This window comes from Gracilinanus agilis, chromosome 4 (assembly GCF_016433145.1).
Source record: "Gracilinanus agilis isolate LMUSP501 chromosome 4, AgileGrace, whole genome shotgun sequence".
NCBI lineage: Eukaryota > Metazoa > Chordata > Mammalia > Didelphimorphia > Didelphidae > Gracilinanus > Gracilinanus agilis.
Window position 1 is genome coordinate 363283991 of NC_058133.1, and position 21638 is coordinate 363305628.

The 21638-nt window shown below is 35.0% G+C and overlaps 1 protein-coding gene across 2 annotated transcripts in view; it reads right to left on the reverse strand.

Moving 5' to 3' along the window:
- Nucleotides 1-21638, reverse strand: part of LAMA4 (laminin subunit alpha 4) — a 211411-nt gene that overhangs the window by 34241 nt on the left and 155532 nt on the right. For both annotated transcript variants that reach the window (XM_044676736.1, XM_044676735.1), the window contains exons 15-23: nucleotides 21520-21616; nucleotides 16844-16960; nucleotides 14135-14314; nucleotides 10248-10387; nucleotides 7407-7583; nucleotides 6248-6393; nucleotides 5119-5281; nucleotides 2487-2620; nucleotides 1235-1406 (exon numbers count right to left, since the gene is read on the reverse strand). In XM_044676736.1, the coding sequence (XP_044532671.1) occupies nucleotides 1235-1406; nucleotides 2487-2620; nucleotides 5119-5281; nucleotides 6248-6393; nucleotides 7407-7583; nucleotides 10248-10387; nucleotides 14135-14314; nucleotides 16844-16960; nucleotides 21520-21616 (1326 nt within the window). The remainder of the gene's footprint in view (nucleotides 1-1234; nucleotides 1407-2486; nucleotides 2621-5118; nucleotides 5282-6247; nucleotides 6394-7406; nucleotides 7584-10247; nucleotides 10388-14134; nucleotides 14315-16843; nucleotides 16961-21519; nucleotides 21617-21638) is intronic.

The following is a 21638-nucleotide window of genomic DNA, read 5'->3' on the forward strand; positions in this document are numbered from 1 at the left end:
TCTTGCATTTGTGAAGGTGGTTTTTTTGAACTCATTGAAAACAAAATGGGAACTGTCAGAGTTAAAGGCATAATGAAAATAACATTAAAACCAAGAAATAAGAAACTAATCATTGATATGGGGTTATTATAAAGAAAAAGAAAGGTGACAGAGAATTAAGAACAAAAAGATTCCCAAGTTCCATTTGAAATCTCTCAGGATGTTATGAACTCGTTTAAAATCAAATAAACATTAAAACCTGAATATTACACTGAGGCCCTGAATTTAAAATAATAACTATGATATTATCGTTAATTTTGACCATATATGTTCTAACAAAAAAGCTATGTTGTGTCAGGCAAGTAATTTATTCTCTTACTATTTAATTATACCAAAGGTGTTTTATATTTAGAGCAAAGTACAGAAATAGCAAGAGTCAAGTAAATTTCTAAAGCCAAGGAATTGTGACACAGTTCTTTTTTCCAGCAAAGCATCAGACTATAGTGGCCATCACTGGCTTCTTTAGAATACCAGGAGGTCCTCTCGTTCAAACTTTTGTAGAGCCTGACACACCAGAGAAGCTTAATAAATGCTTGATAATATGTTAATTTTACTTCAAGTTCTATTCTCATACTTTGTATATGGTATCTTCTACTATATACTTTGTTATTTTTCATTTTTCTACTCATTCCAGATTTCATTTTTAGATGCACAGGAGCATGTAGCAAAATTCTAGAGTGGCAAGGAAAAAAAAGTTAGTTAAATGACTTTTCTAAATACTATTTTTTCCAGGTCATACACTAAGTGAATAACAAAACTGCTTATAGGATGTCAGACTCCAAAGTCCAACTCTAGGACTGCTTTCATCTTAGGTTCATAACATAGACTCAGAGACTTAAACCCTAGAAGATACGTTAGATTTTTTTCTAGTCTTATTCTCTAGTCTTGCTATGCATACACAGGAAGAAAAACTGGAGGAGCAGGTATCATCTGCTACTATGCTGGTTCAAAACTATCAATAAATTTTAGCAAATTATATGATGCATGACCTATGTATCTATCTAAAAGAAATAGCTTATTTGGTGCATTTCTACCTTTAAAAAAACCTAATTTTTTTCTTCAAAAGTTGAAATGCAGTTTGATGGCAAGATACACTTTCCCAAGGGGAATTTTCTACAGACTATATTTTCATATAGATTTAAAGAAAACATATAAAATAGGGATGGCATGGCTAAGATACAGAATTATTACTCACCCCATTCACCATCAGGAGCACCAATCCATTGGCTATTGGTGTTCTAACTTCAATGTCGAAACGAGTCACCTGCCCAAATTTTCCTCTTCTTGTGATATCCCTCACCACAGCATAACTTGAACCATCGAAATAGTAACTGGCAGCCCGACTTTGAGTGAAGGCCAGTTTATCCCTGAAATAGTAATATTAAAAAAAAAAAAAGAGGATGAGATTACAGGTTTCTTTCATTCTACTCAAGGGAATTGCTAACTACTCAATCTGGTACATATTCTTTTTTTTTTTTTTTTAACTCTTACTTTCCATCTTAGAATCAATACTGCATATTTGTTCCAGGGCAGAAGAGTGGGAAAGGGCTAGGCAATGGGGATTAAGTGACTTGTCTAGGGTCACACAACTAGGAAGTGTGTGAGGTCAGATTTGAATCCAGGACTTCTCATCTCCAGGCTTGACTCTCAATCCACTGAACCACCTAGTTGCCTGCTCTGTTATCTATTCTTAATAATCCTCACAACAACCTGTTGAGGTACCACTATTTCCATTGTTATGGTGAGGAAGAAAAATTAGTTTAATGACTTCTCCAAATAGATTGTTTTGTCTGGGTTCACATGCTAAGTGAATATGTAAAACTGCTGATAGAATGACAGTCTCCTGAGTCCAATTCTAGGGCTGTTTCCTTCTTGGTTTCATAACAAAGACTGAGACTTAGAGCTACAAAATATCTTAGAATTTTTCTAGTCTAGCTCTCTCATTTTGCTATGCATACATTGGAAGAAAAACTCAAGGAGATGGGTATGATCTCCTTTTAGGCTAATTCTTTTTAATAATCTTCATAACACCCTGTTGAGACACTGTTACTTCCATTAGAGTGGCAAGGAAAAAAAAGTTAGTTAAATGACTTTTCTATATAATATTTTGTCCAGGTCAAACACTAAGTGAATAATAAAACTACTTATAGGATGTCAGACTCCAAAGTCCAACTCTAGGACTGTTTCCTTCTTAGGTTCATAACATAGACTCAGAGACTTAAACCTAGAAGATATCTTAGATTTTTTTTTTCTAGTCTTACTCTCTATTCTTGCTATGCATACACAGGAAGAAAAACTGGAGGAGACAGGTATCATCTGCTACTATGCTAGTTTAAAGCTAGATTTAGAGAAGGAGATAGCATATTGCAAACATCTGCTGGTCCCTGACCTCTCTGGTGCTATTCAATAGATGTGTAGGGCTTCTTGCACTTTTAAACATGTCTTACCTTGCACTGGGTATTGATTTTGAAGGATCCATGTTGTAAATGTGCTTAAAATTATACAAGCTGATCACCTCATTATTCAAAGTGGCCAATTCCAGATAACCAATGAAACCGGGCAGGTTCAAACTCGCAGGGAGCTGTATTGTAGAGAGAAGGGACATGAAAAAACAAACTTCAATTCAGGAGGATTGTGGACTTAACATAAGGGTCTCAGGGGACTCTAGTTCTAACAAAGACACTACAACAGAGATGGAAATGGCAAATCACTCCAGTACCTTTGCCAAGAAAACCTCCAAATGGAGTCATGAAGAACCAGATATATTTGAGGGCTTAACATTTCCATTGACATGAATGTCTAGATTGTGGGAGTGTTATGTGATACCAAAACACCTAGCTGAAAGTGAAAAATTCTGTGAAGCATGTAGATGCCTAAATATCTCCAAAATGAAGCCAGTTTCCCAGATCTTGGAAAGCAGGGATGGTTTCGCTTTTTTTTTTTTTTTTATCTTGTGTCCTCAGCACCCAGCAACAGTTCTTAGCACATATTGATCATTAAATAATTTCTTGCTGATTGATTGATTTTGAGCTATTTCCTCTAACTCTTGCCACAGAAATATGAGCAGTCAAAAATTTTATGCTTATCTTCTGGATAGAAATGAGACCTAATTATTTAATATTAAGGAAGTTGAAAGCCAATTACTAGTAGAACTGTCAAGGGCAGATGAAGATGGTTGCTCTATGGGTGGTGCCAATGAAAAGCTATTTATTTTTTAAAAAGAAAACTACCACCTCTTCTAGTGTCATAGATGTTCATAGGAGAAAAGGTGGTGAGTTGTAAAGGAAGACTTTCAAGGTTGCGATGAAGTGGTTATTTTGTTTTGAGCAAATAAACATTTCTTTAAAGTCATTGTGTTAGATCCTAGGGATACAAAGAAGGAAAAGATCTTTACTAGAGATACTCACAGTCTAAGGGGATGGTGATAAGTGAAAGAAGTAATATGCACACAAATATGTATGATATAAGTGAATATATGGTAAAGACAAAGAAGGAATGTATACAAGAACTTTAAGAGAATTCGAGGAGGAAGAGATCATTTTCATTTATGGGAGGTGGAGGATGGGTAGGCTGGAGTTGTGTCATCAGGGAAAACTTCACATATGTGACACCTAAACTGGATTTGTATCCAAATGGCACAGTAGATAGAGTGCTAGGTCTAAAGTCAGGAAGATTCTTATTTTGGAGATCATATACTAGCTGTGTGACTGTGAGCAAATCATCTTGCCTCAGTTTCCTCATCTATAAAATGAGCTGGAGAAGGAAATGGCAAATCACTTTAGTACCTTTGCCAAGAAAACCCCCAAATGGAGTCACGAAGAGTCAGATATGACTGAAAAACAGCAACAACTCTTCTGACCCCAATAATTTACTTCTTCTACTACTCCAGACTTTCTCTTATATACCAAACTGTTTTGGACTCACCATTTCACACTTCTAGCAGGAGATTCTTTAAGTTCTTTATTGGTCAATAGGAGTCATTAGAGACTGAAGTCAAATTTGTTCAAAGGGAATGAAAGAGCTAAACATTAAAAGTTAGAACAAAATTCTAATTCAAATGGGAAAGGACAGTTCATCTGGCTGCCACACTTCAAATTCAACAAATTCTATCATATTTGTTAAGAATCTATGGCACTAACTTCCCCATTCTTGGACCATGTATTTCCTTGATAAATCTCACAGAGCACTTTTGAGTCATATTATTGTTTTGTATTCTTTAAAAATTATATTAATCTGGGTACGAGTCCCATTTACATATATGCCTCCTTTAGCATCTTGCCCAAGGTATTGCATCCAATGGCTACTTAATACATATTCAATGAATGAGTGAATGTATATGCCTTATTAGTAAGTGAATATTTTAATTATGAATTAGCCTTTGGTGGCCACAGTTATGGTGAATCAATTCATCAGAATCTTATAAGCCCTGGAAAAACTGGGATTAGCAAGTTCAGAATTTGGTAAACTAAGAAGAGACCCTGGACTGTAGTGTCCTCAACAGGATTTGTGGTCCAGGCTAACCTAGCTAGGTTTAGTCCTTTAACACATGATATTTCATCACTTGTGGAGGCATCTGAGTGGGAAATAGTTGAATTCTAAAATTTACATTATAGGCAAAGAATAGAACCACTAACAGTGGATTGAAAATCCAGCACTTTAGTGATAAAGTGAGCTAAAGCCAAAGAAACAGATTTCTAGACACCAGCTTCAGTGTCCTATTCACCAAATTCAGGTACCTCTTTTTCAGGGTGGGTTCAGACCTGTGATTTCATTGACACAGGAACTTCCTGGTGAGGAAATAAATGAAAATTGGCAATTCTTTACCACTTTTTGGTCTTAGAGAGTGACCCGGGGGCCCTGAGAACTTAAGGATCTTGCTCATTATGTATTAGAAGCAGGACATGAACACTGGTCATCATGGTCCTGAAAACACATTTTCTAGACATTGCCTTTCAAACTACTTCTTATAATGAAAAATATGGTCATCTTGTAATTGAATCATTTTAAACATTTATGTTATAAACATTTATAAGAAAATTACCGAGGGATCACCTTCAACAGTAATTATAATTTTCTTACCTTAAAATTTGGTGGTACACCACCAACATAAAAGACAGTGTCCTCAGGCTCTAAGTCCAGTAGGGAATCATCACCAGAGACTTCTCCTTTCTTAATAAACTTTTCTTCAGCTGTGCTGCTCAGGCTTGGGACGGTTAGGAATACCTTCCCATGTTTCCCTACTCTGTTGAGATAAATTCAGTTTGAGTCAACAAACATTTACCTGGCACAAACTATGTACCATCCACTGCACTAGACCTGGCATAAACAAAGGATTGCTTATGCCCTCAAAACTTAGAACTTTTATGTACCAAAACCAACCAACCAAACAAAAATCAACAACCTGGGAAAGTCTCTATTTCCTTATGTAAAAATATTATTTACAGATATTTTTCTCATTATCAAAAGACAATGTTTAAATTGTATAGCAATAGTAAATATCCATATGTTCTATAAATCAATGGAAGGGAAGAAAAAACATTATATCTTGGAATAAATTCAAGGGTTTTTGAGATCTAATAAATAGGAAGTTTCCTATTTGGAGGGGACTTCTTTTTTGTTTTTGTTTTTTCCCTGGAAGAAAAAAAAAAAGAAAAAGAAAATAAGGAAGGACAAAAGAAGGCAAGAGAATACTTTTACAGGAAGAGAAAGAAAGCGTCCTGGATACAAATAAAAAAAAAGTTAGTTTCTGATCATTTTCTTTCTTTCTCTTCCTGTATGTCATCTCTCTCTCTTTCTCTCTCTCTCTCTCCCCTCCCTCCATCTATCCATCTATCTATCCTTTCAGGTAAATAATGATTCCTTTGAAGTGGACACATTGTTTGAATTTGTGTAGCAGATTTCTATTGGGTTGGAGCCAATGATTATATTTTATTTCATGATAATATAACTTCAAACAGTATGAATTCAAATACATGTGACCACTTTGTGGGATTCATTATTTGCACTGGTCAGGACCTAGCTGTCTATATCTCTCCCTCACTCATCTATCTATTTAATATTTATATATCATTAGAGACTGAGCCTTAGAGGGTAAGGATGTATGCATGTATACTTGAGCACAGGTAGGTTTTACTATTCTCAGAAGAATGTAATAAAATTGGGTTCTGGTGACATTTGCAAGACATCCTATATCAGACATTCACTTCACCTTTCGATTTTGACAATACTGAAATAGGCTGGCCAAGAGCTGACTGGTTTAGAGTCCAGGGGAATCTCCACATCCTTGTTTCCCAGATTATAAATGTATACCAGGTTATCATTCTTGATTGCAAGACCCATATAATCACTTTTTGCCTGAAACAAGAACAAGGTTATTGTTGAATATTAACAAATCATGTCTCTTAATTTTTTCTGATTCTTAGTCCAATGCATGATCATTAGTGTAGAGACTGTGTTTAGAAGGGGCATCAAATTCTGATTTGATGTGATCAGCCTACCCTAATTTTGTTTGGACTGTATTGGAACTGGATCCAGCCTGTTGGTGGCACCCTGGGAATAGAACTGAGGGACTGCAGATGTATTTTAATAAAGTCGCTGACAGGAGTGTGCTGGTATTGTTGGCTTGATCACAGGAGTTAATGCTGATTGATAACATAACTCAAGATACTTCCATACAGAATTTCACAGTAATATAATATATGAGCAAACAGAGATTGCTTTGAAGATTTGTGCTGCTGAAGGGTTTACTTGAAACTCCCAGAGCTGGCAGTGAAAAGTTCATGTAAAGTGACCCCAGAAAGTCATAAGTAGAAAAGTAATTACTTGTCCTTCAGTCACAAATTGGGTTTTTGTCACTAAGTTCATAGTAATTTGGGATAAATCAATTCCAGGGTAGAAATTTGATATGTTTGGAGACACTGTCTTAGGATCACAGATTTAGAATTGGAAGGGGACTTGGAGGTCATCTAATCATTGGATCATAGCTAAAAGACTTAGAAATGGAAGTTATCATAGAGGTCATTGAGTCCAACCTCTATATTCTTATAGAAGTTAGAATGAAGTCTAGGGAACTTAGGTGACTTTTCCAGGGTCTTACAAGGGTCATACTTTTGCAAGACAAATGACAGAGCTGGGATACGAGCCCAGGACTTCTGACTCCATATCTGGGCCACTTTTTAGTGTTCCATAAAAAAGATTCTTTTTTAAAAATCCTTTCTTTCATGTGTTACCTTTAATTAAAAAGAAAACTTGAAGAGGGGTTAGGGGGGTTTGGGGAGAGGGAAAGAACATGAAACATGTAACTATGGGAAAATATTCAAAATAAAAATATAATTAAAAAAATAAAAATAAAACCTGATTTTACTTACATTTTTGCTTCCAAGATATAAGATAAATCTATCCGCATTCTCATGTTTCAACCCTGCTGACTTTTCTGGAGGCTTCATGTACAAGCTCATGGAAGTAAAAGCTTTTAAGTCATCCACATTAGTTTTGGTGTTGACTTCAACTGCTGACTGACCATCAAACATCATGGAGACTTGAATCTAGAAACACAAAGTGTCAGGTTAAATGTTGCTTTTTGTTAAATATTGAGTGAGTGGTGGGAGTCAGTGCTCTGGGGGAATTTTGCATATTGATTTTCTCCTCTCTGCTTCCTTTCCTCCATCTTGGGTCTTTGGATTCAGTTCAAACTAATTCAATAAACTGATATTGAATACCTAATATTTGCAAAGTGCAAAGTGTTGAAGATGATGTAAAAAAGAATAAAGATACCGTCCACATCTTCAAGAGGTTTGTGACTTACAGGGAAATTAGATGTATAGATAACTGTAACATAACATAGGAAAAGAAATAGATACTATACTTGGGATTTCATTTATTTTGGGAACTGCCAGATGAGGAAACTTGTTTACCAATGCAGGTCATTACCTTCTCTGCAACTTATTGCCAGAAGGAGTTGATTAAGGCACTGAGAAGTTGTGATTCATCACATAGTCAGTATTTGTCAATTAGTTATATAGACTGTCCCAATAGTCTTAGTGGAATTTTAAGCTATCAAAGCTTAAAACAAAAAAAAAACCCCGTACATTTTACTGTACTATAATTAAATATATATATATATATAACTATATATGGGTGCATATATAATAATAAATATATTCATAAACAGAAAATATATTAATGTTTTCACTTGTATATTTATAAATACTGCATATTTTTGTGTTATATATGATTATACAGTATATTTATAAATGTATATAGGATATATGAATATATCCTATTTATAAATATATATAATATACATGCCATGTTTATACACATAATCTATATTTATGGATAATATACATATAACTATGTCAAATTTATAAATATTGAATATATAATAGGTTTATTAATATGTGATATGTACACACTTTTCGGGAGTTAGGAACTATAATTTTATTGGTATGGGGAACTTCCAGTGCAGAAATTCCTTTGGCTAATGCAGATCAGCAATTTATTGTAATTTATAATATTATAGAGATTCCTGGGGCTTTTAGAAGTTGAGTGAATTTTTTAGGGTAACATCACTCCTATGTGTGAAAAGTACATTTTTCCTGATGTTAGGACTCTGCACCATGCCAGGCTGTATAACACAACATTAAAAAGGATATGATAGGGGCCAGCTGGGTAGCTCAGTGGATTGAGAGTCAGGCCCAGAGGCGGGAGGTCCTAGGTTCAAATCCAGCCTTAGACACTTCCCAGCTGTGTGACCCTGGGCAAGTCACTTGACCCCTCTTGCCCACCCTTACCACTCTTCCACCTATGAGCCAATACACAGAAGCTAAGGGTTTAAAAATTAAAAAAAAAAAAAAGGATATGATAATTGTATAAGAGAGTTGTAAGTTATATTGGAGATCTGAGGAGGACATGGTTCTTACTGTTTCATTCCAGTACATGTTATTGAGCATTCCCCTCATCCTTTGGTATCTATAACAGCAAATGATTTGGCTAAATTCAGGTTTTAAAAAATGTTTTAAAATTGAAGAAAATTATATAGTGCTTATTTTTTCTTATTTACTGGATATCAGATAAATTCATTTCAAATTTGTATACACCAAAAATTTCAGATTCCTGATTTTCCCTTCTTAATTCCATTTTCCCCAAAAGAGTTTTCTAACTTTATAGTGTTCCAATTTAATGCATAGATGTATAATATACATGGAACAAAGTTGAGGAGGAGATTGTATTGTATAAAAATTACATTAAAATGCAACTGGGATGTTCATCAATTGAGAAATGACTGAACAAGTTGTGGCACATGATTGTGATAGAGAACTTTTTTTAATATAAAAAATGACAAAGGATAGAGTTTTAGAAAGACATAGGAAGACCTATTTGAACTGACGAAAAATGAAGTGAGCAGAACTAAGTGATCATAGAATAAAGTAAAAGCAATATATTTTTTAAAACTCTTACCTTCACAGCAATAGTTTTTTTAAAATCCCAACATTCCATCTTAGAATCAATACTGTGTATTGGTTCCAAGGCAGAATAGTGCTAAGGCATAGGTAATGGAGATTAAGAAACTTGCCTGGGGTCACACAGCTGGGAAGTATCTGAGACAAGATTAGAACTCAGTACCTCTCCATCTCTGTCACCTACCTATCCCTGGTAACAGCAACATTATAATGGTGATAAACTGTGAAAGACTTGGTTACTTTGAGTAATACAATGATCCAAGAAAATTCCAGTGGACTCGTGATGAGATATATAATACAACTCCAGAGAGAGAACTGATGAACTCTGAATGCAAATGGAAATATATTTCTCATTTTCCTTATCTTTCTTGCTTAAAAAATTTTTTTTGCAATATGGCTAACATGGAAATATGTTTTTTTTTGGAAATGATTTCACATGTATCATTGCTGTCATACTTCTTGTTTTCTTGTTGGAGTGGGAGGGAGAGAGAGAATTTGGAACAAAAAAAAGTTTTTAAAAGAATGTTAAGAATAAAAGTGGGTAAAAACCCCCTTCAATTAAATTAATAAATTGGGAGGTCCTCTGTAATACTAATTTTATCTTGAAATGATTTTGAGACCTCCCGTGCCTTATGGTTCATATGAGATCAAGCAGCCTTAAGAATGGAAAGTGGCTCAAGGACATAAAGTTAAAGTCTTTTCTTTGAATAATCATAAGGGACTGATTGCTTCCTTCCAATGCTTTACCTTGCTGGCTACACTCCTGGTCTGGGCGATGAGTTCTCTGATCCTCCGAATGCTGTCTGAAACATTGCTTGCAGGCCTCTTCTGCTCTACTGTCCGCAGCTGATCCAAGAGCTGAGGGACAACTTCGGTCAAATTTCTTACTGAGGATAAGAGAAAACACAGACTAGCTATAAATGTCTTGAGAGCATCTAAATTTCTAGAAAGAAAAATGGCTAAATACTTGGATAGATAGATAGATAGATAGATAGATAGATAGATAGATAGATAGAAGAATGGATGGATGGATGGATGGATGGATAGATGGATGGATAGATAGATAGATAGATAGATAGATAGATAGATAGATAGATAGATAGATAGATAGATAGATAGATAGACAGCCAGATAGATGGATAGATGAATTTTATTGTTTAATATTTCATTTGTTTGACTCTATGTGACACTTCTTTTTTTAGTTTTCTTGGTAGAGATAGTAGAGAAGTTTGCTATTTCCATATGCAGCTCAATTTACAGCTGAGGAAACCGAAACAAACAAGGTTAAGTGACTTGCCCAGGGATGCACAGCTAATAAGTGTCTGAGGTCAGCTTTGAACTTAGAAAAATAAGTCTTCCTGACTTCAGAACCAGCACTCTATCCACTGCACCACCAAACTACCCAGATAGATAGTTAGAACATTAATTAAGCAATTACTTTGTGCCAGGAATTGCAAATAAAGAGACTACAAACTAATGGTCAGATTTAGAACAATATCAAGAAGAGTAAAATATTCAAATAACTTTCCATCAAAAGAGAAAATAAACCAGCAAAGTTAAGTTTATGATCAATGTCTGTCTAAGGGTGTTATTAAGAAGTCTAGTCTCTGTATTATAAGGTGTGAGGCAAATTTTCTGAGAATAGAAACTCCCAGAATATAAAATCCAATATTTTGCAAGAAGCTTTTCCTGGTCATCCTTCCCTCTAAGCTTTATCTACAATTAATCCTTTATACAGAGTGTTGCAAAAGTTTTAGTGCTGTACTAAAGTTTATACTTTAATAGCTAAAAAAACAAACTAAGATTTAAACAAAAAACCTGTTACCTTCTGTCTTAGAATTGATCCAAAGCAGAAGAATATTAAGGGCTGGGCAATTGGGGTTATGTGACTTGCCTAGGGTCTCACAGCTATTAAGTGTCCCAGACCAGATTTGAACCCAGGATGAGTTTTGCTGGCTTCCGACCTGGTTCCCTATCCACTGAGCCACCTAGCTGCTTCTGCACAATGAGGCTCTTGTGACACTCTGTATGTCTTATTGGTACATAGTTGTTTGTGTCTTAGATTGTGAGGTTCTGAGGAGAGGAACTAATTTTGCCTTTGTTTTTATTCCTAGAACTCTGCACAGTCCTGGACATAGTAGATACTTAAATGCTGCTGCTGCTGCTCCTCCTCCTCCTTCTTCTTTTTCTGGAAACTCCTACCTTCAAATCTAGTATCAATTCTAAGATAGAAGAGTGGAAAGGGCTAGCGATCCAGGGTTAAGTAAATTGCCCAGGGTCACCCAGCTAGGTGCTTGTATTCTTCTTGACTTGACTCCTGGAGGGCAGGGGCTATACAAACTGTAAATGCATGTATTAGCCATGAAGAGCTGGACAGAGAGAAATGGTGTAAAGGATTTCACCGGAGAAATTTCTATGTATTAAGAGTTAGGGTTAACTTGGGTTGCTTATAATCCATTAGTATAAATGTAATGTTGAGGGATTTAGAGGAAAGTCCCCAATGTACTGGATGGATTCTAAGTAGAGAATTGACAGGATGGCTTGAAAAGAGCTGCGAAGGATGGGAAGGCATGGCTGGGGCTATGATTTTATTTACTGGGTAGTGAAGGCATTGGTGCATCAGACAGAAGGGGAGCCTGGTGCAAGGAGAGGAAGATGGGGGAGAGGAATTGGGAGAATAAATTTCATGGTTCCTGTGATCAGGCATCAAAAGTAGCTGTTCTACGGTTTGGATAGGGACCATCTGTGGATCTGGATGTCTTCCTGATCTCGGGCCCCATTTGTCAGCTGGCTTCAGGAGAGAAATATCTTCTCTGGAGGCAATCATAAACGTTCAGGTGGACAATGTGGGTGGGACCAGAAGAGATTCCTTTATTCTCTATTTTTGGGGAATAGTTACCCGAATTAAGGGAAATATGCTAGTAATATTAACCTGTATCTTTATAATATTATATGTAATATGTAATAATAAGGCATAATAAAAATAATATATAATAAATAATACATTGTATAATAAATTATGAATACTATCCAGAGCTAAATATGTGGAGCATGTATAACCAGTCACTGTATCCAAGCACATCTTTGAATTTTCCAAACAAATCCTCTTATATGTAGTGATGGAACTAGATTAATGGTAATAATATGATTCTTCATTGAGCAAATTATTCTATGGTAATATTCTATTCAACTGGGGAAGGATAATTTCTTTCTAGGGAGCCAATGTTGGTTCCATTTAGCAAGTCATCTTATTTAATAAACTTAATAATATGTAATTAAACTAAATACAAAATGAAAACCAAATTAAATGAAAAAGTAAATTACTTTCTTTTCAATAAACTGAGCAATATTGCAAATCACCAGATCTTACCATCAGGAGTGAACTATTTATTATACATATTCATTGAACTATTTATTATGCAATTATATTGCATGTTGCATTATTTTAATTATACACATACATATGCATGTATGTATGTACATAATATATGTAATATATATTCTAATTAATAAAGCCTTACTGGCACATGGATGAACTATTTACTCCCAGAAAATCTTACTCATTATAAAATTAGTCTAATGATATTTGTTAATTTTTTTTGACTAATCATGTAGCTTTATTATAGGAAACTCCCAATAAGGAAACTTTTTTCAGCAACTTCAAGTCAGTATCTCCTTTACAATTTAAATCTTACAGATTAACCTGAGCACTTTGAGTTTAAATGAATTGCATAGAGTAGAGCTAGATTATATCAGAGATGGGACTTAAAGTTGTCTTTTTTTTTTTTTTTTACTGTGAGTAAAAGACTTCACTATCTGCTCTGTCCTGCTTTTCATTTGTTGAACAAGTTTAAAAAATAATTAAAACAATATTCTTACATAGAAAAAATAAGATTTTTAAAAATCCATATTTGGTTCTTTATTTGGATATAAAATTATGTTTTTTGAAAATTCAAGGTTACTCCATATTTGTTTGGTATAAAACAGATAAAGTTTCTGCTAGACCAAATGAAATTGAAAAAGATTGACCCTTAGGATGTGGGGGCAGCTAAGTGGACATAGGACCAGCCTAGAGTCATGAGGTGCTGAGTTCGAATCTGACCTCAGACATTTCCTAGCTATGTGATGCTGAGCAAGGCACTTAACCTCAATCATCTAGCCCTTGCTGCTTTGCCTTAGAATTAATACTAAGACAGAAGGTAAGAGTTAAAAAAAAAAAAAAGAAATTTAAAGGATGTTGTAGTCCAGAAATCAAAAGCTTATTTTCTATGAGGGGGCACTATAGCATGATAATCTTTTTTAAAAAATTGATCTCATGGAACTATGGGTTGTACATTTAGAACTATTAATTTTTTTAAATAAAGGGCTTTCTTTAACAGAGGAAAATTCTATCATCATAGATTTAGAAGTTGGGACTATAGAGGCCCCCTTGTGGTCTCTAAAATGAGGTCTAGAAAAGGGTAGTGATTTTCCCAAGATCTCCTTATTTCTAAGGAATAAAGGAGGGGATTTGAACCTAATTCTTCTGACTTCAAATCCTCTTCAACACTTTCTACTGTGGCACATTACTGAATATATAAATAAAATGGCTCACTCCAATATCTAACTAGATGTCAGGATGTTCTGTAGAGTACCTGCATCTCTAGCAGAGTCCACCGCAGTGTTGTAGGCTGAGGAATCAAAATGGTGAAGGCTTTGGGACCAGGTGTTTAGATTGTTCACCATTGGGGTAGTAGCTTGGCCAACTTCCATGGTCGTCTTTTCGGCTTCTGCAATGATTCGCTTTGATTGATCCAGGCGTCGCTCAGCATCACCTGATGTTAATAATGATAAATAGTGATTTACCTTTTAAAGACACTGGCTGTTTATTTGGAGAATGTGCGAATTCATTTACTGAAGGAAGAATTATTGATTCTAAAAAGTTTGGACCATTGAGTTAAGCCTCAGTATTGAAATATTATTTGACTTTTCTTTGCACATTTAAGAGGGATGTTTGTGCCTCCTTTGAAGGGCTACTAATGCTCCAAAGACATACTGTAGAAGGATAGATATGCTTATGAGGATCCTTTAAGGCTTAATAAAGCATAATAGTTAATAAATAAATAAAAGAATAAAGTGTAGATTTCTCTTGATTAGGTTAATTCCTTTGTCAAGATTGACTACTTGTTATCATGGATGAACCCTTTCTCTGGTATTGCTGATATCTCCTTCCTTGATAAGAAATACAACTGGTGGGCAGTGAGGTGCCTCAGTGGATTGAGAACCAGGTCTAGAGACAGGAGATCTTGGGTTCAAATCTGGTCTCAGATACATCCTACCTATGTGACCCTTGGCAAAATCACTTAAACCCCATTGCCCAGCCCTTACCAGTCTTCTGTCTTGGTACCAATACACAGTATTGATTCTACAATAGAAGGTAAGGGTTAAAAAAAAGGGATGCAACCACTGGTTCCTACACCCTTGAACTTAGACTAGACAAAAGCAGAAAGATTTTAGATAAAACCAAAAAGCCAAAGTACTGAAGACAAGGGTCACAAATGGAGACTCAGTCTCAGTTCCTTGGAGGAGAAGTTTGTGCATTTGTGAGGCTTCTCCAGTGAATGATTCTGAGTGGATACTGAGATGGTAATATAGAGAAGTAGCTTTGGAGTAGCAAGGAGTCCTTGGTTCAGACTGGAAGCAATATGAATCCAGACCAGCAGTGGTGGAATGGCAAATGTTGATGTTTTTGGATTCACCCTTTTGGGCTTAGAGAAGTCCAGGATTTTCTATCCATAGTCCTAGATAATGCCAAGGTCCTGGATAGAGCCAGAGTTGGTCCTGAGTGGCATTAATGTGAAGGAGTGAGCCTGTACTTTTATTTTTCACTGAGACTGTGAGTGGAGGCATGTTAATTCATTCTAAGTGTTTTTCCCTTCAGGGTCAATACCAGAATAATATTTTAAGTTGGTAGGATTGTATATATTCCTGGGTATGATGAGAATCAATAAAGAAAGAATGAGAATTGTTTTGATTCTTTTGGGACCTAGGGGTAAGTCCTTTGTGTTTTGTAAGGTTAAGTAAAGCCTATTCTATATTTAAAATATTGTCATCCTGAGTGCTTACAATGGAGTAGAAGACTTCCTTTTTTTGCTGTGTATAACTTGAAATGGCTTGAATACTCTTGTTCTTAGGCGAGACTTAGTGTGGGGGCAAAAACCAGAAGGAATGAGATTGGGGTGAAAACTCTTGAATTGAACTTGAGTGGTGTGTCAGGAACTTTTGGTGGATCCTGGGTTAGATAAGCATTATTAATAGATAAGAAAGTCTAAAAAAATTCTGAAATTGAACATTGCATTCCTCTTTTATTAGATCTAGAAATAATTTTTAAAAAAGAAACTAGCAAATTTTCTAGATTAGAAATCACAAGAAAAATACCAGGGGCAATTCATACCTGAGGTCTTGCCATCATCAGTTTTGGGAAATAGTTTGAAGGTAACAGGAGCACAAACCTACTTTCTTAGATTATTCTTAGGTGATTTTAAAAAAATGAACTTTTCTAAGAAATGGGAATCTATTTATTCTTTCTTTTCCCTATCAACACTTCATGCCCCATTTTCAGGATAGGGAACTTTGATGGTTTTTTTTAAAAGTATATTATTCCCCACCCCCATCATGTAATGTAAATGTAAAAACAATTTCTTAACATCCATATAAAAAACTGAGTTCTAACTTTTCCAATGGTTTTAAAAAATAATATATTTTATTTTTCCTTAATTATATGTAAAAACAATTTATAACATTCATTTAAAAATTTGAGCTCTAAATTCTCCAATAGGTTCTTTTTAAAAAAAATAATATTCCCTTCCACTTATATGTAAAAATAACTTTTTAAAACATTAAAAAATTTCTGAGTTGCAAATTCTCTAATGGGTTTTTGTAAATCCTAACACATATATTTGAATAAACTGGGCAAATCTTCCTTTTCTTGAAACATCTGTAGTTCAAGACAGAATTGCAACCCTTTTGGTGCTTGGGAATGTACTTCTGTTCTTAGTCACTTGTTTCTCTAAGATAACACTGGAGTCTCAGATCAGGAAAGACAAGTGTTGGGGTTTTTAGTTTAGGTCTTTGACTTCACCCACACAATGTTAACATGATAAGAATTTGAGTGTGGAGTGTTGTAGAAACAATTAACAGTTAAGGTCAAAGAAATGATGGCCAAGTTTGGGCATTAAATGTGAGCTTTGAAGAGGCTGCTACATCCGGAAATATCGTAGCTCCTCACCAGAATGTGATCTTTCATGTCTGTTTGTTAATATGATAAACAAAAAGATGTCTCATTTTTATCTACTGTTTCTTACCTCTCTCTGCTGCTTGTAGTTTCTTAATGGCTTCATTTAGCCTGTTTTTCAGAATGCTCTTTCTAGCCAGGGCTCCACCAACACGCTGACTGGTATCGGCCACAGCTTGCTCGTTACCTTTGGATAAAAAGCAGAAGAAATTCTGATGCAGCTGAGAAATTCCCATTTAGTTGAAAGCAATAACAACCATCATTACCAAATCCTGCTCTTCCCTTCCTTTTTTATCAGGTTACCACACATTATCATCTGTGGTAGCATATTTTTCATAGACATCATCTCTTTTTTGAAGGTAGAAAATACGTAGAGAATATAGAACACCAATTTGTTGTCACAGAAATTACCCAAAGGGTAATAGGATATGCCAAAGGGCATAGGATGAAAAGGACTTTGGTTGTATGTATACAGTCAAAGATTAGTCCTGAGAATGTTGTCACCCTCAAGTTTAGACCAGCTGATCATGAGGGACTGTATCTAGAAGTCTAGACTATGGTACAATTGGAGAGGCTCTAAGTGCATCGGATATCAATGTGATGGAGCCAGAGGGTGTTGATGAGTTGGACAATAGAATGGATTTTTGGATTTAGGCATATGAGTACAGACATTAAGTTGTAATTTGGGACTGTCCTAAGCTAAAGAAGAAGGTAATATTTTATTTCTACTTTTCATATAAATATTTGAAGATAATATCATGTTCCCCTGAATCTTCTTTTCTTCAGGTGAAATATGCCCATTTCCTTCAATGATCTTAAAAAAATCCAAACCAACAAAATGACTCTTACCTTCCATCTTAGAATCAATACTGTATATTCATTCTAAGGCAGAAGAGCAATAAGAGCTAGGCAATTAGGGTTGTTACTTGCCCAGAGTCACACAGCTAGGAATTATCTGAGGCCAAATTTGAACCCAGGACTTTTCATCTCTATGCCTAGCTCTCAGTCTACTGAGCCACCTAGCTGTCCCTCTTCAACTGATTTTTACATATCATGGATTCAAGGCCCTTTCCTGTCCTGGTTGACCTGCTCTGGATACTTTGCTTTATCACCAGGGATAGGGATAAGGACTGAGCCTGTGATTTCATTAGCATAAAGGAAATGAGAAAACTTTCTTTACTGATATGAACTAGTACCTTCTAAGTAATTTATAACACTGAGGATTAAGTGATTTGCTCAGGGTTGTTATGTGTCATGACTTAAATTCAAGTCTTCTTGATTTTGAGATCAATTTTTTATTCACTTTGTCACATCATTTCTCTGGTTCATTTCCAAATTCTCAGGCAAATATGTGGCTGTTTGTTGTTGTTGAGTTGTTTTAAGTATGTCTGATTCTTCATGATCCCATTTGGGGTTTTCTTAGCAAACATACTGGAGTGGTTTGCTATTTCCTTCTCCAGCTCATTTTACCAATGAAGAAACTGAGGCAAACAGGATTAAGTAACTTGCCTGCTAGAGATAGTAAGTGGATCAAGGCCAGATTTTTTACTCAGGAAAATGTCTTCCTGATTTCAAGCCCAGTGATCTATCCATTGTACCACTTAGATGCCACACATGGCTGCCAACATTCAACAAATTATAGCTATTTAATGCCTCACTGTTCCTTTTCTCCTCCTAAATGATATCTTTGAATACATTCACACAGTGACCCTTGCAAGTTCCCTGCAGTTATGCAATATAAACTGAGTTTTAATTCTATTAGTCAATTGTTCTAATATGCTATGCATGCTGCAGAAGAATTTAAGCTCCTTAAGAACATGGACTTTTATTTTATTTTTATGTATCTCCAAAACATAGCTCAGTGCCTGGCACGTAGTACATACTTGAAAAATGCTTATTGAGTAAATCGACAAGTGAATAAACAAATCTCTGCTTAGCCATGCCACTTAGTAGATGTCATAGTCTGTATCTGTTTTCACCATTCTGGGTAGTACTGAGTATTTTATAGATTGCAAGGAGCTTCTTAATAAATAAATACAACTCAGAAATGTTACTTCATATTACTGTCAACTAATTTCAGCAAACATGAATTAAATACCCATATACAGTGCACTGTGCTGGGCATGGCATGGTCCAAATGTACAATTTTTTTTTCCAAATAAATTTTCCATTCCTTTACCTAGCTATTTCTAATGTCAAAAGGGGCCTGCCTAAGTATGGAGCAGGAGAAGAGTTGGATCAATAAAGTATTTGGAAACTGTGACAGGTGATGGAGAGGGTTATTCTCATTTGGACACTTGGTTATGGAAGAAAATGATTCTGAGGAAAATGGGCCCTACCAAAGAATTCCTTTAAGTGGAGTATCCTATAGGGAATGGAAAAAAATTATTATAGACTATTAGTTACTTGATAGAAATGGCAGAAATAAAGAGTGGCTAGGATGCAGAGGAATATAATACTGTCATGTTAAGTCTAGCAGCCAAATGAAGATCAAACAGAAATGATCAAATGATAAAACATGCCATCAGTTATAATGAGATAAGAAGAATAGGATTGGATTTTCAAATACTTAATTTAGGCACAACTTTTCAGGAATATACCTAGTGTACAAAGTGAGGTATCTCTGCACATTTCCTCCTCCACCTCCCCCGTAGACACCCTCCCCCCAAATGCCTACTACCAAAATGATGAAGGATCTGAAGAGGCAAGTCCAAAAAATAGGGTTTTAAACTTTATCAATTGTTCAGAAGGGCATATATTATTGCTCCAGAGAGATTTCTCTGGACAAGCAACATGGAATACTGATGAATTATCCTATCCTTTATCGATAATAGCTAATGTAAGAATTTGTTTCTCATTGATAAGCATATTTATTATAATTTAATACATATTTATAACAAAGTATATGTATTATATTGTTATATTATATAGCATATTATGTTATATTTAAAAAATAAAAATAAATGGTAGCCAAAAACTCTCTATGGAAAGAACAAAAGAGATTATTCCTACAAGCTTAATTGACACATTGTTAAAAGGAGAAGAAATAATTTAGGAAAGTCTTGAGTTTTCTATATTATCAAAGATGAAAACATTTAAGAAACTGTATCAGAAAGTCTCATATGCCTCAATTAATTTTGATTTTGATTTTTAAACTGTGGGAGAGAAAAAGAAAGCAGTGATAAAGAAACAGTTGACTTCAAAATCGTTAACTAGAAAAATCTCTTCCTTTATCACTGAATGAGTCTCATAGATTTGAAGCAAGATAACTAAATTTATATATGAAAGAAATCAGAATTAATGGTGAGGTTAGAAAACACTGGCCTTTCATTTTTGATTCAGTAAAAGAACAGTTGCTTTAGGAAGATTAAGTAAATAGTCTATTTCAAAAACTTATTAAATACATTTGTTATTTTCTAGGACTGCAAAAATAAAAAAAAATATTGTAACAGGCTTGAAAATGAACTTTTAAAAATGAGACTACAGGGAAATATCAAGAATTTGCAATTTTGAAATACACAAGGGACCTGCTCAACCTAGTTAATACTTAATTAATTGAGGCAGTCATAGATTATGAGAGTTGAAATCAACCAGCAAGCATCTATCAACTATTAACGGCATACCAAAAATCATGTTAGCCATTGTGGATAAAAACAGTGTCTACACAATTAGAATTTCTAAATCATAGTTTTTCACAGTAATGTTATCATAGTATTATTTGTTTCATAGTAATATATTGTAATGGATAGCCTGCTTGACTTGGAGGCTACTAGTTAAGAAAAGTCTTGGGCTGAGGAAAGGACCAGAAAACTGACATATGCTAGTTAACTTGGTAAATGAGGGGCACACAGATGTAAGGGGCTGAGATGGTTTTATGCCCAAGCTGCCAGGTAAAGAGAAAGTTCAAGGTCCAAGGAATAGGCCTGAAGTTAGTAATATACAATTTAGGGAATACTAAGGAATTGGTACTTAAGCTTTCTCTGAAAACTGGAGGGAGAGGGGCTTTCCTGTTCTGCCCCTGGTTGAGATTCATGTGCCCATTGGTCTTGGAGGAGAGTTTTCCTCCACTTTTTCCTGATTCGGTCACCACCATGAATTGTTGGTCCGTGTAGGATGAGTTAATGATTTGGCTATTTGGTGATGAAAACCCAAGGATAAATATCCTCAATTTGGATGCTCAGTGCCTCTCTGCTTAAATCATGACAATATATTGGAATATTCATGTGAATATACATAGTTTTAGGGTTAAGCACATTTTATTCTTTGAAAATTAGTGACAGCTTTTTTTTTTTTTTTAACCCTTACCTTCCATTTTAGAATCAATACTGTATATTGGTTCAAAGGCAGAAGAGCGGTAAGGGCTAGGCAATGGGGGTTAAGTAACTTGCCCAGGGTCACATTGCTATGAAGTGAATGAGACCAGATTTGAACCCAAGACCATCCATCTCTAGGCCTGGCTCCCAATCCACTGAGCTATCTAGCTTACCCCAATGACAACTTTAATAACCAAAACATTTTATTATCTAGAATATGCACCAATTGTTCCAGATAATATAAAGTTTACTGTGCTATATTATATTTCAAATAAATATTATTTTCTTTTTAATTCATTAATTATTATCAGGAAGTACTGATGCATTATTCTGTTCTAGTATTATTAATTCTTTAATGTTAGGATGTTGAAATGTCTTTCCAAATTCAATAATGACATCATAGGAAAAATCAGTAGGAAGTGAATATATTTACTAGAATCTGCTGTTGCTTGCAATGTCTTGGCTTGACTGAGAAGATTTTCACTTTCATCTTTATGGTAAGTGATCTGAGTGTCAATCCCACCTACAGCCTACAAATTAATGGGAAAAAGA